Source organism: Anticarsia gemmatalis, chromosome 18 (genome assembly GCF_050436995.1).
Source record: "Anticarsia gemmatalis isolate Benzon Research Colony breed Stoneville strain chromosome 18, ilAntGemm2 primary, whole genome shotgun sequence".
NCBI lineage: Eukaryota > Metazoa > Arthropoda > Insecta > Lepidoptera > Erebidae > Anticarsia > Anticarsia gemmatalis.
This window is the reverse complement of record NC_134762.1, coordinates 5,207,985-5,222,433: the sequence shown is the minus strand read 5'-3', so window position 1 is coordinate 5,222,433 and position 14,449 is coordinate 5,207,985. Positions and strand designations below refer to the sequence as shown.

Genomic DNA, 14,449 nt, shown 5'->3' with positions numbered 1-14,449 from the left:
AAAACTACTAACAACTTAAACAGATTCAAATCTCATAATACAGTCATGTGTATAACATATATTTTTGCATTTTACTTTATCATGATAATATTCAGCGGCACATAAATGTGTTAAAATCAATCTCGGGTTTGGTAAAACAATGGCATGCGGGACCGCTTGTTTCTGAAAACGCTATGACATACATATACATATATTATCTACATAACATCACACCTTTTCCCATAGAGGTAGGCAGAGACCAAAGAACACTACTTGGTACGATCCTTACAAACTTCCCTTGCTTCATTCACATCCATACATCTTGTCATACAGGACCGCCGGTTATGAGTACTACGCACCTGATCTTTTTGCAAGACATCGGCAATGGGATCTGTGTATGTCTTTTTAGCTATGATTTTTTTAATACTATTCTTACTATGCCCTACTATCATATTATCATTACTATATTTCTTGGAAATCATTCGACCACTAGACTAGTAGTTCTAATAAACGTTCACAACGCGAGTTTGCAACAATGTTGAACGAAGATTATATCTTGTCATTATAAAAAATGACTGTCTTATGAGCTAATAATTACTAGAACTTTAACCGTGTAATGTTAGTAACACGACATAATAGGTATGTTTATTATTAGTGCAATGCAACATTTAATGGATGAATACTAAAATGTCAGACAATTTTGCAATGTTGGTGAAAAATATTTCTTTATAACAATTGGGAGGAAAGAGTAACAAATTAAACTTAAAATAGAGGCGTTTTAGTCATTCGACCAAAACTAATGATTTTGACCAAAAATTGAAAGAAAAAAAATGTGAAATCATTTTTGTTGATTTCACACTAAAACTGCAGTTACTAAGAACAATATTTTTTTAAATATTCAGTCATTATTCTTCGTGATAATGAGAATAGTCTTTATTTTTGTAAAACTAAAATATTAAGGTGTCGATACATATTCTTGCACTAAAGTGTACTTACATAACCGAACGTCACGTGCGAACCAATCACAGGCATTATTGCTCCGTGACGTCATCACCTGTCATTTTGTAACTGATTTGTCAAACGATTTGAAAATCGAAGCATGGGAACATGAGAATTGGCAAGAGACAATCTTGTCTATTATAGTTCGCTTGTTAGTAAGGGGGTAATAATGTTGTGAGGAAAATAAAGTAATTTTCAAAGTTATTTTATTTTTTGAGAAATATTTAGCTATTTATATCATGTTAGTAACAATCTAAAATATTTCTTTAAGGTCCAAGGTAATAAGCTGACCATAAGCACTAACATTTTTAATGGCGAAACGGGGCTGTACTTCTAGTCTGCTTACAGCTTTGGCTATAACGAGCGTTGTTTGTATACTAAATTTGTGTACTACTAAAAATTTGTATACTAAAACCATTTTTTGTAGAAATCGAACCTACCGTCACCACTCGCAGAGAAAACTGCATTTATATTATATTTATATAATATTTTGTCCACCCAGAGAATCAAACCCAGATCCCGCAATGTTTCATTCTACATACCTACCTCAAAGCCCGTTAGCAGACTAGTGGAAATTAATATTAAGTCATTCAAAATTCTAAATCAATACAAATGTCACTCAGGCGAATAAAGAAGAAACCTATTTAAAAGCTAATCAAAACAACCTAGTTAGCAATTCAGTATTATTCTCTTTGACATTAACACGCATTCATTGTGTGGTATAAGCAGTAAATATAAGATGATAGTGCGTTTTACTATCAATGTTGTAGATCTACCGCCAGAGGACGCTGGCGGCTTGTCAAATAGAATAAGATCGAGTGCTCCACTGAGGTTTTAATAATAATGTATGACTAGGAATATATATAGGTAAGTATATAAAAAGTCTAGGTAGAATACTACGCAGTATTGAAGCTTTTGATGTTTGTTTATTTGTAGTACAAAGGTGTCTCAGTGAAATTGATAATAAGGTTGTAAAATACGTGTAATTTGGTAAAACAAAATCGTTATATAATATCACTTTTTGTAAAGTTTTAATATGATTATTCTCAGTATTTTTGTTAAAGATTCCGTTATTATTAAATGATTTTATATCAAAAGCTAACAAATACGAAAAAATAAAAATAAATTGTGTCACAAAATTATTCAAGTACGAAAACAGCAATTTATTTTTACGCCATCTAGGTGATATACGTAGAAACAGGTTCACATCTCATAACTTTTGTAGCGTAAGCTCAGTAAGCTAACGCAAAGTTATGTTAGTTTATAGGGTTCATAGTAGATGGCGCTGTAATGGTGTTTTTATTTTAGGGTCAGCGCAGGCCAGGAGGAGCGCAGCGGAGAGGATTTTTTTAACGCACTTGAAAATCAACTTTAAATTAATTAAAATAAAGTGTATAATTGCTTGAACCTGACAAAAAATGCTCGCGCGTCCTCGAGGATGCGCGGGTATCCCCGCGCATACTCGAGGACGCGCGAGCATCGTACGAAAAATTTCAATGTTGTTACTGAGTTTAAAGAGAGAGAACGTCATTTTTATTCTTCTTCAGTCAATAGAGCAATTATAATCATGGCCTAGTCTACCATCGTTGACGAATTTTCACGAAAACTGGCCTGTTTAATGAAGAATGGTAACCAAGAAAGTTTTCCTCGCGCAGGCTCGAGCAGTCGCGAGCATGCTCGAGCATCCGCGAGCCGTAAAGAAAATGCTCGAGACCGCGCGAGGATTATTCCGGTCTGTCTGCGCTGGGCCTTATTGTGCGTTGGACTCAATAATTTATTAAATTAATTTCTATTAGTAGCTTTTTGTATCAAGCATGAAATATATTTCAAACTTTGTAATAACTTTTATTATAGTCATATATAATAGCTGGGATAAAAAGTTGTTTATTTGTAATTATTGCGTTTAGCGCCATCTACGCAAACAATAAACGTATTAAATTCATGGATGCCGTCAGTTGAAATAGTACCTTATAAAATGAATAGATAGCGCTACAGTCAATTTGGTACTTGTAGATGTGTTTAAAACCTTTTTAGAGAAGAAAAATCAAAACAATTACTTAGTTTTCAAATGAAATGCTTTCTTTAACAGCCATGATAATTTTAATGTTTATTCAAACATATCTGCTGTACTGGAATACTTTTTATTCCAAAATAATCGTGTTAACACAAACAATATGTTTCAGATATCATAACTTTTCAAACATTTACATACTGAAATACCGTCATAGTTCTGTCATAAATCATAACACAAATATTTCAGTACATAATAGTACTTACTTCGTATATAATCTAAGTAAGTACCTACCTACCTTTGATAAGTACATACCTACATACCTTAGATAGCTTTGTAACATGTTTGGCAGTGCTTAATAAAGGTTAAGATGTTCACGGGTCACTGCAGCCGAATGAGACCGACAGTCACCGGAATGTCTTTGATTGGACACCATGTCGTCACCTGTATGGTAAAGTTGCGAATGTGCGTTATTGTAAATTTTACAGGAGAGCATAAAAACTCATTTTTCTTATTTTTTTAAATGGCGCACTTTAGTGAGGCGGTGTCTTTTTAGTTTTTATTTTATGAAAATATAAGCAGAAGACTGCTAATTAATCAGCTAACTATTATAACAGTAAAATAATCTAATAAATCACAATCGCAACTTTGAAACCTCTAAGAATAAAGTCAGATTTTTTTTTGTTGCCCATGGTAAATTCGCGTATGTGTCAGATTCGCAAGTATAAAATCAATTTCATAGAGTACAACTACAATCTCATTTTGTAACTTGCGAATATCGCAGAAATGGATTGTATAATATTTAATTATTTTGACTTTATGGTAGTGTAGTAAAATTTTATTTATTATATAATGGTATGAAATAAAAAAAACTGTTAAAAAGATAAAAAAGTAATATTTTAATGAAACAAACTAAAGCTATACATCAACATTTTCATCCTCTTCCTCGTTATCCGGTTCAGGCAACCTGTCAACAATAGAATCGGATGTTGGCAAATTATTGTTAAATTCATGATAAGCCTTAGGTATCAACATTTCATGGCACAGTTTTAATAGATCAGTTTTTATTGCCTTTGAAATAGGCAATCTCTCAGTATAAACAGGTTTTGGTGTTATAGTGGCATTTTTGCCTCTCTTTGCTTTCAGTTTCAGTTCAATAAAATTATCCATGTTGTATTCGTTTTTTATAAAAATAGATTTAGGATTTTGTTTGCAGTATTGTATCCACACTGCATCTTGAAACTTCGGAGTACTATTAGTAGAATTTATTTGCTTTTTCTTAGGTTTGTTGAATTTTTTGTTGCTGCAACTTTAACTTTTGTCGTATGCTACTTTATCTTGCTGTGAACCACCCGACTATTGAAATTATTGATCACGTATTTTTTGAATCAGGACATAGTCATATGGAATGTGATTCGATTCATTTCAAAATTGAACACAAGTCTAAAAATACTCCCGTTTATACACCTGATGGATGGGTTCAAATAATGAGAATGGCAAGGAGAAATCCCCACCCTTTTAATGTTCATACCTTACTGTATGATGACTTTTTAGCCTTTAACAGCGCATCATTACAGTTTGCAGCAACAGAATCCAAAGTAAGCAGTATAAACGGGAGTATTTTTAGACTTGTGTTCAATTTTGAAATGAATCGAATCACATTCCATATGACTATGTCCTGATTCAAAAAATACGTGATCAATAATTTCAATAGTCGGGTGGTTCACAGCAAGATAAAGTAGCATACGACAAAAGTTAAAGTTGCAGCAACAAAAAATTCAACAAACCTAAGAAAAAGCAAATAAATTCTACTAATAGTACTCCGAAGTTTCAAGATGCAGTGTGGATACAATACTGCAAACAAAATCCTAAATCTATTTTTATAAAAAACGAATACAACATGGATAATTTTATTGAACTGAAACTGAAAGCAAAGAGAGGCAAAAATGCCACTATAACACCAAAACCTGTTTATACTGAGAGATTGCCTATTTCAAAGGCAAAAAAAACTGATCTATTAAAACTGTGCCATGAAATGTTGATACCTAAGGCTTATCATGAATTTAACAATAATTTGCCAACATCCGATTCTATTGTTGACAGGTTGCCTGAACCGGATAACGAGGAAGAGGATGAAAATGTTGATGTATAGCTTTAGTTTGTTTCATTAAAATATTACTTTTTTATCTTTTTAACAGTTTTTTTTATTTCATACCATTATATAATAAATAAAATTTTACTACACTACCATAAAGTCAAAATAATTAAATATTATACAATCCATTTCTGCGATATTCGCAAGTTACAAAATGAGATTGTAGTTGTACTCTATGAAATTGATTTTATACTTGCGAATCTGACACATACGCGAATTTACCATGGGCAACAAAAAAAAATCTGACTTTATTCTTAGAGGTTTCAAAGTTGCGATTGTGATTTATTAGATTATTTTACTGTTATAATAGTTAGCTGATTAATTAGCAGTCTTCTGCTTATATTTTCATAAAATAAAAACTAAAAAGACACTGCCTCCCTAAAGTGCGACATTTAAAAAAATAAGAAAAATGAGTTTTTATGCTCTCCGGTAAAATTTACAATACAATAACGCACATTCGCAACTTTACCATACAGGTGACGATATTGTTAGTTTCACTGATACTTTAGTAAATATACGAATTAACCCATATTCGCTAGTTTACTTCAGATGTTTTGAAAAAAAGAATTTATTTAGTTGTGGTAAAGTATATTATCTACACTTAGTTAATTTGCCATGGTGACTCACAACGAATGTTTGGGATACGTAAATATGCTGCTATTGTATCTCATAAACTATTAAAGATACAGAGCTGAAACTTTGCGACATTGTGTATTACGATACAGGGATTACGTTATACCAAAAAACTGATTTTCGAGAAAACAGCAGATTCGCAACTTTACCATACAGGTGACGATGTGATTTGATTGAAATGCCTTCTGCAAATCTGTCTGACTAGCTTATGTTATGAACGTGCCTTTACTTACGAAGTTACAGTATTATTTAGTAGGTGTAAGATTTTATTCAGTAATAGTTCAAAATACTTAATTATTTCTTGGTACTAGTAGGTACCGGTACCACATTTAAAAAAAAGAAACACGAGTCAACTGGTTTATAAACTTGGTAATAATAATTCAAAAATCATGAACAAATAATATTTTTAAAATCTTTTAAAAAATAATTTATGTTACAAAATAAGCTGCTTTTTTATTACCTGTGCTTCCATCGACAAAATTGGCGCGAAAAATTACACGACCAATATTTTTGTCTCTTGATAACTCTTGATTCGCGATTCAAAATAAATTATTCTATATTCAAAAGATATTTTTTTTATTTTCGCAAACATTGAGTAGGTTTTGGAGTATTCTTCAAGCATTCGAGTGGGCTCAGTAACGAAATGAGCAGACCACTTAGACGTTGTAACAAACCACTTCAGAGAATACGCTGAATAATTTTATTCACTCGTATGTTTGTAAAGAAGAAAATGTTCTTTCATAATACTTGTGACAAATACAAATTATTGTGCTTGGTTTCGCCAATACAGAATATTTTTTTAAATTGAATTATTTACAATAAATTATAATGCGTGCTATTTTGCATTTCAATATTAGAAATATTAATATCACAAATTACCATAAACAAACCGAACATTGACCTCAAAAGTTCAAAAGAGGTCACAGCGACTGACGTTTTGAAATAATCAACATGTCACTCGCAACTTACAAAAAAAATTAAAAATATATTTTTCAAACTGAGAACGCAGATCCTCATAGAAACAAAAATCACATTGTGAAAAAACAGACTGTTTGACGTGTTCCGTGTTGTTTTTTGTCTAAAAATAATTGAATATTGCGAAAAATAAATGATGTTTTCCGATGAAGAAATAAAAGAAATACCGGAGACAGGTTTCATGAGGCCGGGCGATGAGATAATAAGGTTCGATCTTCGTTTTTTTTCAAGTGGAAAGATGAAACGCGGCCACGTTGATTTGTTTTATTTTTGTTTCAAGCTTTTCGCTTTTGTTGCAGTATACGAGAGGTGTGTTTGAGTGACAAATTTGACAAAAAGGATTTGGGATTTAATGGCGAGCCGTTGCTATCGAACTCAAGCCGAAATGATGTACGTACAGAGAGAGTTTTGATTTCTGTGCAATTTATTTTTAAACTACAATAAAAGCGGTAGAAAAAGGGCTAAGGAAGAAATTATTGACTCATCAAAAGTGAACTTCATTTGAATACCGAATGGCTGAATTTCCTGAATTTTCTGCTTCCCTTGCTATCTTGCCCGCAGTCCGCATGTCGAAGCTGCGGAGGAGTGACACTTAAAATGTCATTATTGTGACGTCATTTGACAATTTCACAGATGTTTTGGAAAGTGACTTTTTGTGTCATATACGTACAAAACCGCGTGGTTTTGAATTTAAGTGAAAAATTAAACATTGTTTTTGTAGTTTTCTGATACGAGTTTTCTATATCATAAATTATACTAAGCAACAAAAAGCTTGCTTTACTTGCTTACATTATGTGAGCTTTATCTTCACAACTATAATATCACTAAAATCTATGTTTTCCTTTAGTTGGACGTGTCCCGCTCGTTGTTCCGAGATGGTTTCTTCCCGGACAACTTGGAGCAGCAGCAGGCACGGTTCGCCTGGACGGAGGAAGATGGCAACATTGCCTCACTGGTCTCCGAGCCAGGGTTCGGCACCACTGGACAAACTACTTTTGGCAAAGACCTGGATGCCGCGCTTAAAAGTGAAATGAAGGTACGAATACTAACTGTAATATAACAACTACTGTGCACCTTACGCGTTCTTGATGGTGCATAAGTGTATCAGATTACATAAATCTCCTTAAATGTTGGTCTCATGCAATGGGAGTTTAATCGATTTTCGCAAACCTAGCAACGAAACTCTGAATTAAGCTAAACTCGGGAATCGAATCCAAAACCTCATCGGAAAATTCTTGTACATCACCTCACGACCAAGTAAGACTATGCGTTAGTTAATATACGACGTGCTTCTATAGATTTGTAATAAATTGTAAACCTATGTATAGGTATCTAACCACCGCGAAAGTAGAACAGATATTTTTGGACTTTTAAATAATTTCACTTGATAATTCGGTGTTTCATTTTAGGAGGCAGACACATCAAGCTCAGTGTTTCAATCGACGAGTAGGAACGGTCTCACGTTCAGTCGGAAGGTGTTTGGTGAACAGCATCATGTGTCTTCAACGTCTACCAGTAGTTCTGGACCTGGTAAGATAGTCTTTTAGCTCTATTTCATATAAGGCACATAAAAATAATAAGAAATAACGGACCACTCAGTCATTAAATTCAAAATTATGTCAACTTAATAACTAATAAACATATTATGAACTTCTGAATGCTTACTTAGATAGATACATTACAAAGCAGACTCAGAACAGAAATATTTGCCCTGAGTGGGATTCGCAGCCACCACATGCGGCGTTACAGTTATTACGGCAAAGTGACCACGTTAACCACTGTGCCAAACGAGCAGTTATTAGAATGCTAATTTTGTGCAATTTTCTTTTTCTATAATTCTCTATCTCTTTATTTTTAGGTAACTTTATATTACAGATTTATTTTATAACTGGTAATTAACAGTAGTGGTCATCGTCTGTGGTATTTTACAGGTGCGGATCGTAGCAAAGGCTCTAGCTCTTTCAAAGTGGACATTACTGATCCTCGTTCTAGATTTCATTACGTGAAGTACGTGAAACGACATGGAAGAACCGTCAAGTTGTGGGAGTGCGGCATATGTTAGTATTTCTTTATATTTAATTATTTATTTTATATTATTATTTCTATTTTCCTAGATATGCGGTAAAATCAAAACTCGTTTATATTCGTAGCCTGATTGCAAAAAACATTCGAAGTATTACAGTAGTGCCTGTTTGTAAATCTATAATGTTTTAAAGCCTTTTCAACTAATGGAACTCGATATTGAAACTACATCATATTTGTAAAGACGTAAAGTCCAATCTTTACATTGCTATGCTACAACCATTTCGTCGCAGTAATAGTAAATTCTCCTAGGTGCCAGAAAACAAATATTTGTTGGTGTAATCCATAGATATTTTAACAGTTCCTTACTTAGTACCAAATAACTCCATTAAAAAAAGAATACAACTGTTCTTACCAGGTAGTCGTGAGTTTCAACACCAGTACACTCTGATGCGTCACTTGCCAACTCACACTGATGAGAGGAACTTCCACTGCGCCGCGTGCGGGAAGAGCTTCAGGCAACTGTCCACGCTGAGCCAACACCGGGCTATACATTCTGCTGAGAGACCTTATGCTTGCGAGGTAGGTTATAGAGAATACTTTAATATAAATATTCATATACATTATATGAGTATAACATTTTTGTTTTTTGTAGTTCGTGACTGGGATCTTTTGACTTCTCTCTTCTTCAATTGACTTACTGACTTGTGGATATGAGTCTTATCACAAAATGAACTAACACGTTGATCGCAAAAAAAAAGATAATTGTATTGTTAAGAAAATATTCAAGTACTTTATTACATCCAAAAAGTTGTTATTATTGCCAGAAAAGACACGTTAATAGTGAAAATGGTCATATTTTGTGTGACAAAATAATTAAGATTTTATTAGGATTTTCGGAGTACTTCTTGGTTTTATTTCTTTAATATGTCTACCATGATAGTAAGCTCTTCATATAATAATATATGCAAGTTTTCTACGTGTAATAGCTACAGGTTTCCTAATCCCTCTTCCTTTCCCCAGCTATGTAACAAGACATTCAACCGCGTGTCGACTCTGATCTCTCATCGCAAGACGCATAACTTCGAGAAACCTTACAAGTGCCACATCTGCCCTAAAGGATTCCATCAGAAAGGTTACCTAGCTTTCTCCATCCTTACTCCTTTTTTCCTATTCCTTCCTACTTATCTTGTATAGCTGTAGTAACCCAAGACGATCCTGAGGAAATAACGAAACCCTAGACAATCTCTTGAGGCTTTCGGTCTAGGAGTACTTTTAAATTATTTGTTAGTACATTCTCAGTAATGTAAGTCACATTGCGAAAGGTCTTTGTATAATAAAAATGATAAAAGGTTTGTTTGTAACAGGCAATCTTCGGAACCACCTATTCACTCATACCAACGAGCGTCCCTACCGCTGTAATATCTGTTTAAAGGGCTTCAATCAACAGTCTAACTTGGTCTGCCATAAAAACAAGGTCAGTATGAAATAAATGAGTTACCCTTCTGTAACTCGCTGTTCCATGAAATACACACTAGTTGATTCTAAACCATTTACTCATGACTTCAAATAAATAAAACATTGACATTAGAGGTTTGCGGTATCATGTTAGTTTTAACGTTTTGTTTTAGAGCGTTTCCCATCCTCTTCAGAATTTATAGTTACAAACCGTATTGTTTTTCCATCAGGCACATCCAGACGACGCAGTTCCTGCAGTGACGAGAGGAAGAAATCCTCAACGAATAGCGATTGATGTGTCACGAGCTGCGGCTGAAAAACAACCTGATTCTAGGTAAGGCTTTAAACAATGTTGCCTACTTATCACAAAAGTAATCATGATAATTACAACCCAATTAATGTCCTACTGCTGGACTTTGGTCTCCTCCCGTAATGAGGGAGGGCCTAGGCCTTAAGTCCACCACGCTGTCCAGTTGGGGACTTATCACCAGTAAAAAAAAGATATATTGGACTTAATATTGTGGACTGTTACGAATCTGCTTCGGTCTACCATCATAACCAAAACATCGTATTGAAATAACACATTCCCTCGTTATTTATAACTTAAAATTATTATGTAACACAAAACTAATTAGTAACCCCTATGTAATAAACCGACGGACCGAACGGAAATTTGTAGAAATGACTCAAAACCCGGGCATTCTGAGAAAATGTCACGAGTGGTCTGAGACTAGACTGAATATAATATTCACGGTGTCTGCGCCCACGTCTTATTGCAAGAAATATGGAAACTTTTAATGAGTTACTCATTTCTGCGTTTATGCAGTTCTCTTTAATTAAAACTATTAAATTGTTCTTGATAAAAATAAAAATAAATTGGAAGCACTTAAATAATTAAAACATTTAGGATTTAAACAAAAAATAAATAAGTCTCTGAAAATTTCATCATTGCCGACTACTATTCATCAACAAGAAAAGAATATTAGACTGAAATAAAACAGTCTTGTGTTTAAATATTGTAGCAAATGATGAATAAAATTAAATACCTAAGCTTTACATACCTACACACATGACAAACATTCTCATAAACTCACGACTTTCAGACTCCTAGGGGAGAAGGCAAAGACCAAAGAAAGCCTCTTGCTTCAATTCTTAATTATTACTTTATTCACATCCATATATCTTGCCATACAGCATACATACACTTAAGGTTTAGTTTTCAAAAAGTCACCGTTAACCCCATTTAAACCATTTTCAGACCTCAAGCAGAACACTGCGAAGTAACATCCTCCGTTGGACCCTACCTACCTTCCGTCGAAGGTCCAACATCCTCAACCTGGACTCCCAAACCTGAACCATGGGAGGTTCCCAAGCATTTTGAGTCAGGAGACATTTGGAACGAGGGCCCATGGGGTTCTATGAGCAGTGGGGTGGTCGTGGACCCTATAAAAACTTACCATATGGGAGTGGCTTTAGCGACCAGGCAGACCCCGTTTGCTTTGTTGAAACCTGATAATGGAGCGCCTGTGTTGGTGAAAGTCGTTGATACGAATCTGCCTGGAGGAAAACAGGTAAGCCCTATTCAAAGTACCCTAGTAAAAATATAAAGTATCTTTTAAAAGCTGCTTAAGCTTTCTTTGGTGATATATTTTGCTTTTGTGATATGTTTTTAAATTTGGTTTACTTTTTATCCGAATCCGAAAAAAAATCCGATAAGTTCTAGTATGAAACACCTTTTCTAACGAAGTTTTACGAAGATTATTCCTGTCTGTAATGTTCCTATTATAGATTATATTTTTTTATGTCAACTTTTGTATTATTGTAGATGCTTGTCCCAGCAACGGCTGAAGATCTTCGAGTTGGAGGTAAAATTGTGGTGAAGAATGAAGCTGAAGACCCTGCCTCCCAGGTATTGATAATGTTTCCCTTCAACGGTACATGTTTCATTATAACGTTCTATACACTGCACTAAATTGCAAGAAAAACAAAATTATACATATATTAGGTTGGGGAAAAAGTATTTTCGCATTATAGTATGTATGAACTTGTAAATTGTAATAAAATCTCTTTGGCTTCAAGAAAAACAAATGAGTACACGGTTCATTAGATTTCTTTGAGTGAGCTCGTGAGGTACCCAATTATCGAGCTATTTTGTGTAGAGAAAAGATTTTATTACAAGTTCATACATACTATAATTCGAAAAGACTTTTTCCCCAACCTACTATTAAACTTACATACTATCAACTAGATCCTGTCAAAGGAACCAGTTTGTTTTAGAACCTTATACCAGATTCTGATCCCTGGAACTTCGCTTGTTTAATAATTTGAATATCTTTCTTAGATAGCAGACATAGAACCGATAATGGATCCCAACGGTGCAGTTCAGATCAGAGTGCCGGTCGTTGCGACGGTAGTTCCCAGGATCAAGCCTGGCGGAAGACTGCAGCTGTCTGTCGAAGAACCTCATCATGCTTATGCTTTATCTGCTGATGGTAAATTTACATTTGCATATTGGTTCTTAACTATTTTTAAAGGCATTCTTTTGGTTGCAAATGGCAAAAAATATACATTAGGTTTTATTGTTAAGGCTCTTGGAAAAGGTAGTATTGACAGACAAAAATGGTTTGATGTTTGGCAATTTTGTGTCATGCTGACGATTTAATGTCCACTAATATTTCTTCCTCCTTATTATCAATTGCTTACTGTAACATAACTTTAGAGTGTCTTAGTTTTAAAACCATTATTTTATTGTTCCTTGTAAAGTTTGCGTTATCTTTTGTACAGTAGGTGAAGTGAACGTCGAGCCCTGCACCTCTAGATTAGAACCTCAACCAGGACCGTCGACTGCTCTCCCTCACCCTGAACCACCACGACTTGACACTTGCACTAACTTTGATGATGGACTGCGTACTGGTAAGGAAATCCCAGATTGCCGTATTAGTTTACGAAAATGTAAAGCAGACTGTGATCAGCTTTCATTCGGGATCGACCTGAAAATAGAAAAAAAAAACATTAGAAATGTTTGAGATTTACATTGTTTTGCTCTTTTTGTGTTTCTTTGTATTTGCTTTATATATATATATTCGCTTAGCCTTTATTCCAAACTATGTCGGAGTCGGCTTCCAGTCTCACCGGATGCAGCTGGATACCAGTGTTTTACATGGAGCGACTATTTGCTTTATATGTTATTTATTATTTAGTTAAATCATATTGTAATTATGAACACAAATTGAAGTATTATGTATTTTTCTATTCAGCTCCTCGGATATCATCGACATGTGCTCTTCCTCCGCCGGCGCCGTCTCCGCCACTCGACCTCATCTCTCTGGACCTCTTTGAACCCATGGAGTGCATACCACTAGGCAAGTTCTAATTCTTTACTAATTTGGTCTTAATTATATTTGAAATTGAAGTTAGATTATAAATAATTATGTATTATTGTATTTTGCTAATTAACATATTCTACAGGTCCTCAAATAACAGCGGTAGACCATATAGACCAGCCACCTCCGTCTGATGATTCCGATATTTTTATTGGAGAATTTGAGGTAAGCTCCTTACATATCGCTAAAGGTTGGTCTGAAACATGTATGCAATACTTTGCTACAATTTCGTCAATCATTTTATCATGTTTCCTTTTATATACCAATTCTATATACTGAAAGCATACTTCATTTTCGTGTACCTTACCTATTATAAGGTATTGAGAACTGTCAAACATAAGGTTTAGTAACGCGTACTTAACCGATACGGTATTATTTTTAGAACTACACCTATAAATTTACAACATATGTATATGTATGTGTAATTCACAAACGTTTTAGGTATCCTATGAATAAAAATCTAATCTTTATAAAATGTTATTTTCAGGAGAGCATCCCACTGTCGGATTCAGACTGAACGAGTTGTAAACGTTTGAAGATATTGAACATAATGTGTATCTAGTTTATTTTATTTATTTTTTATTTGTTTATTGTTTATGTTGCATGTAACAAGAATGAGGTTTGATTTAGTTTTAAGTGAAAATAGGTTATGTTTTAATATATTTTTATTGTATTATACATGTGTTGTTTTATTTTATCAACAACCACAATTATTATACACTTTTTATTTTTACACAGAATTATAAAAATATGACCTTTATAAAAAAAATAAAATGATCAGTTTCACGGTTAATAGATAAGTGTCAGTTATAATCAATACGATACAAAGCACAC

General features: G+C 33.9%; 1 protein-coding gene across 1 annotated transcript; it reads left to right on the top strand.

Annotated features, from left to right (window-relative positions):
* Window positions 1-6,820: 6,820 nt before the first annotated feature.
* On the top strand, window positions 6,821-14,235 carry LOC142980660 (uncharacterized). Its single transcript, XM_076126168.1, has 16 exons — window positions 6,821-6,959; window positions 7,052-7,142; window positions 7,600-7,788; window positions 8,162-8,282; window positions 8,684-8,809; window positions 9,193-9,356; window positions 9,798-9,909; window positions 10,142-10,251; window positions 10,463-10,566; window positions 11,491-11,803; window positions 12,058-12,141; window positions 12,574-12,724; window positions 13,017-13,145; window positions 13,490-13,594; window positions 13,701-13,780; window positions 14,103-14,235. The coding sequence occupies exons 1-16, from the start codon at window positions 6,886-6,888 to the stop codon at window positions 14,130-14,132; spliced, it is 1,983 nt and encodes a 660-aa protein (XP_075982283.1). The 5' UTR covers window positions 6,821-6,885; the 3' UTR covers window positions 14,133-14,235.
* The last annotated feature ends 214 nt before the right edge of the window (window positions 14,236-14,449 follow it).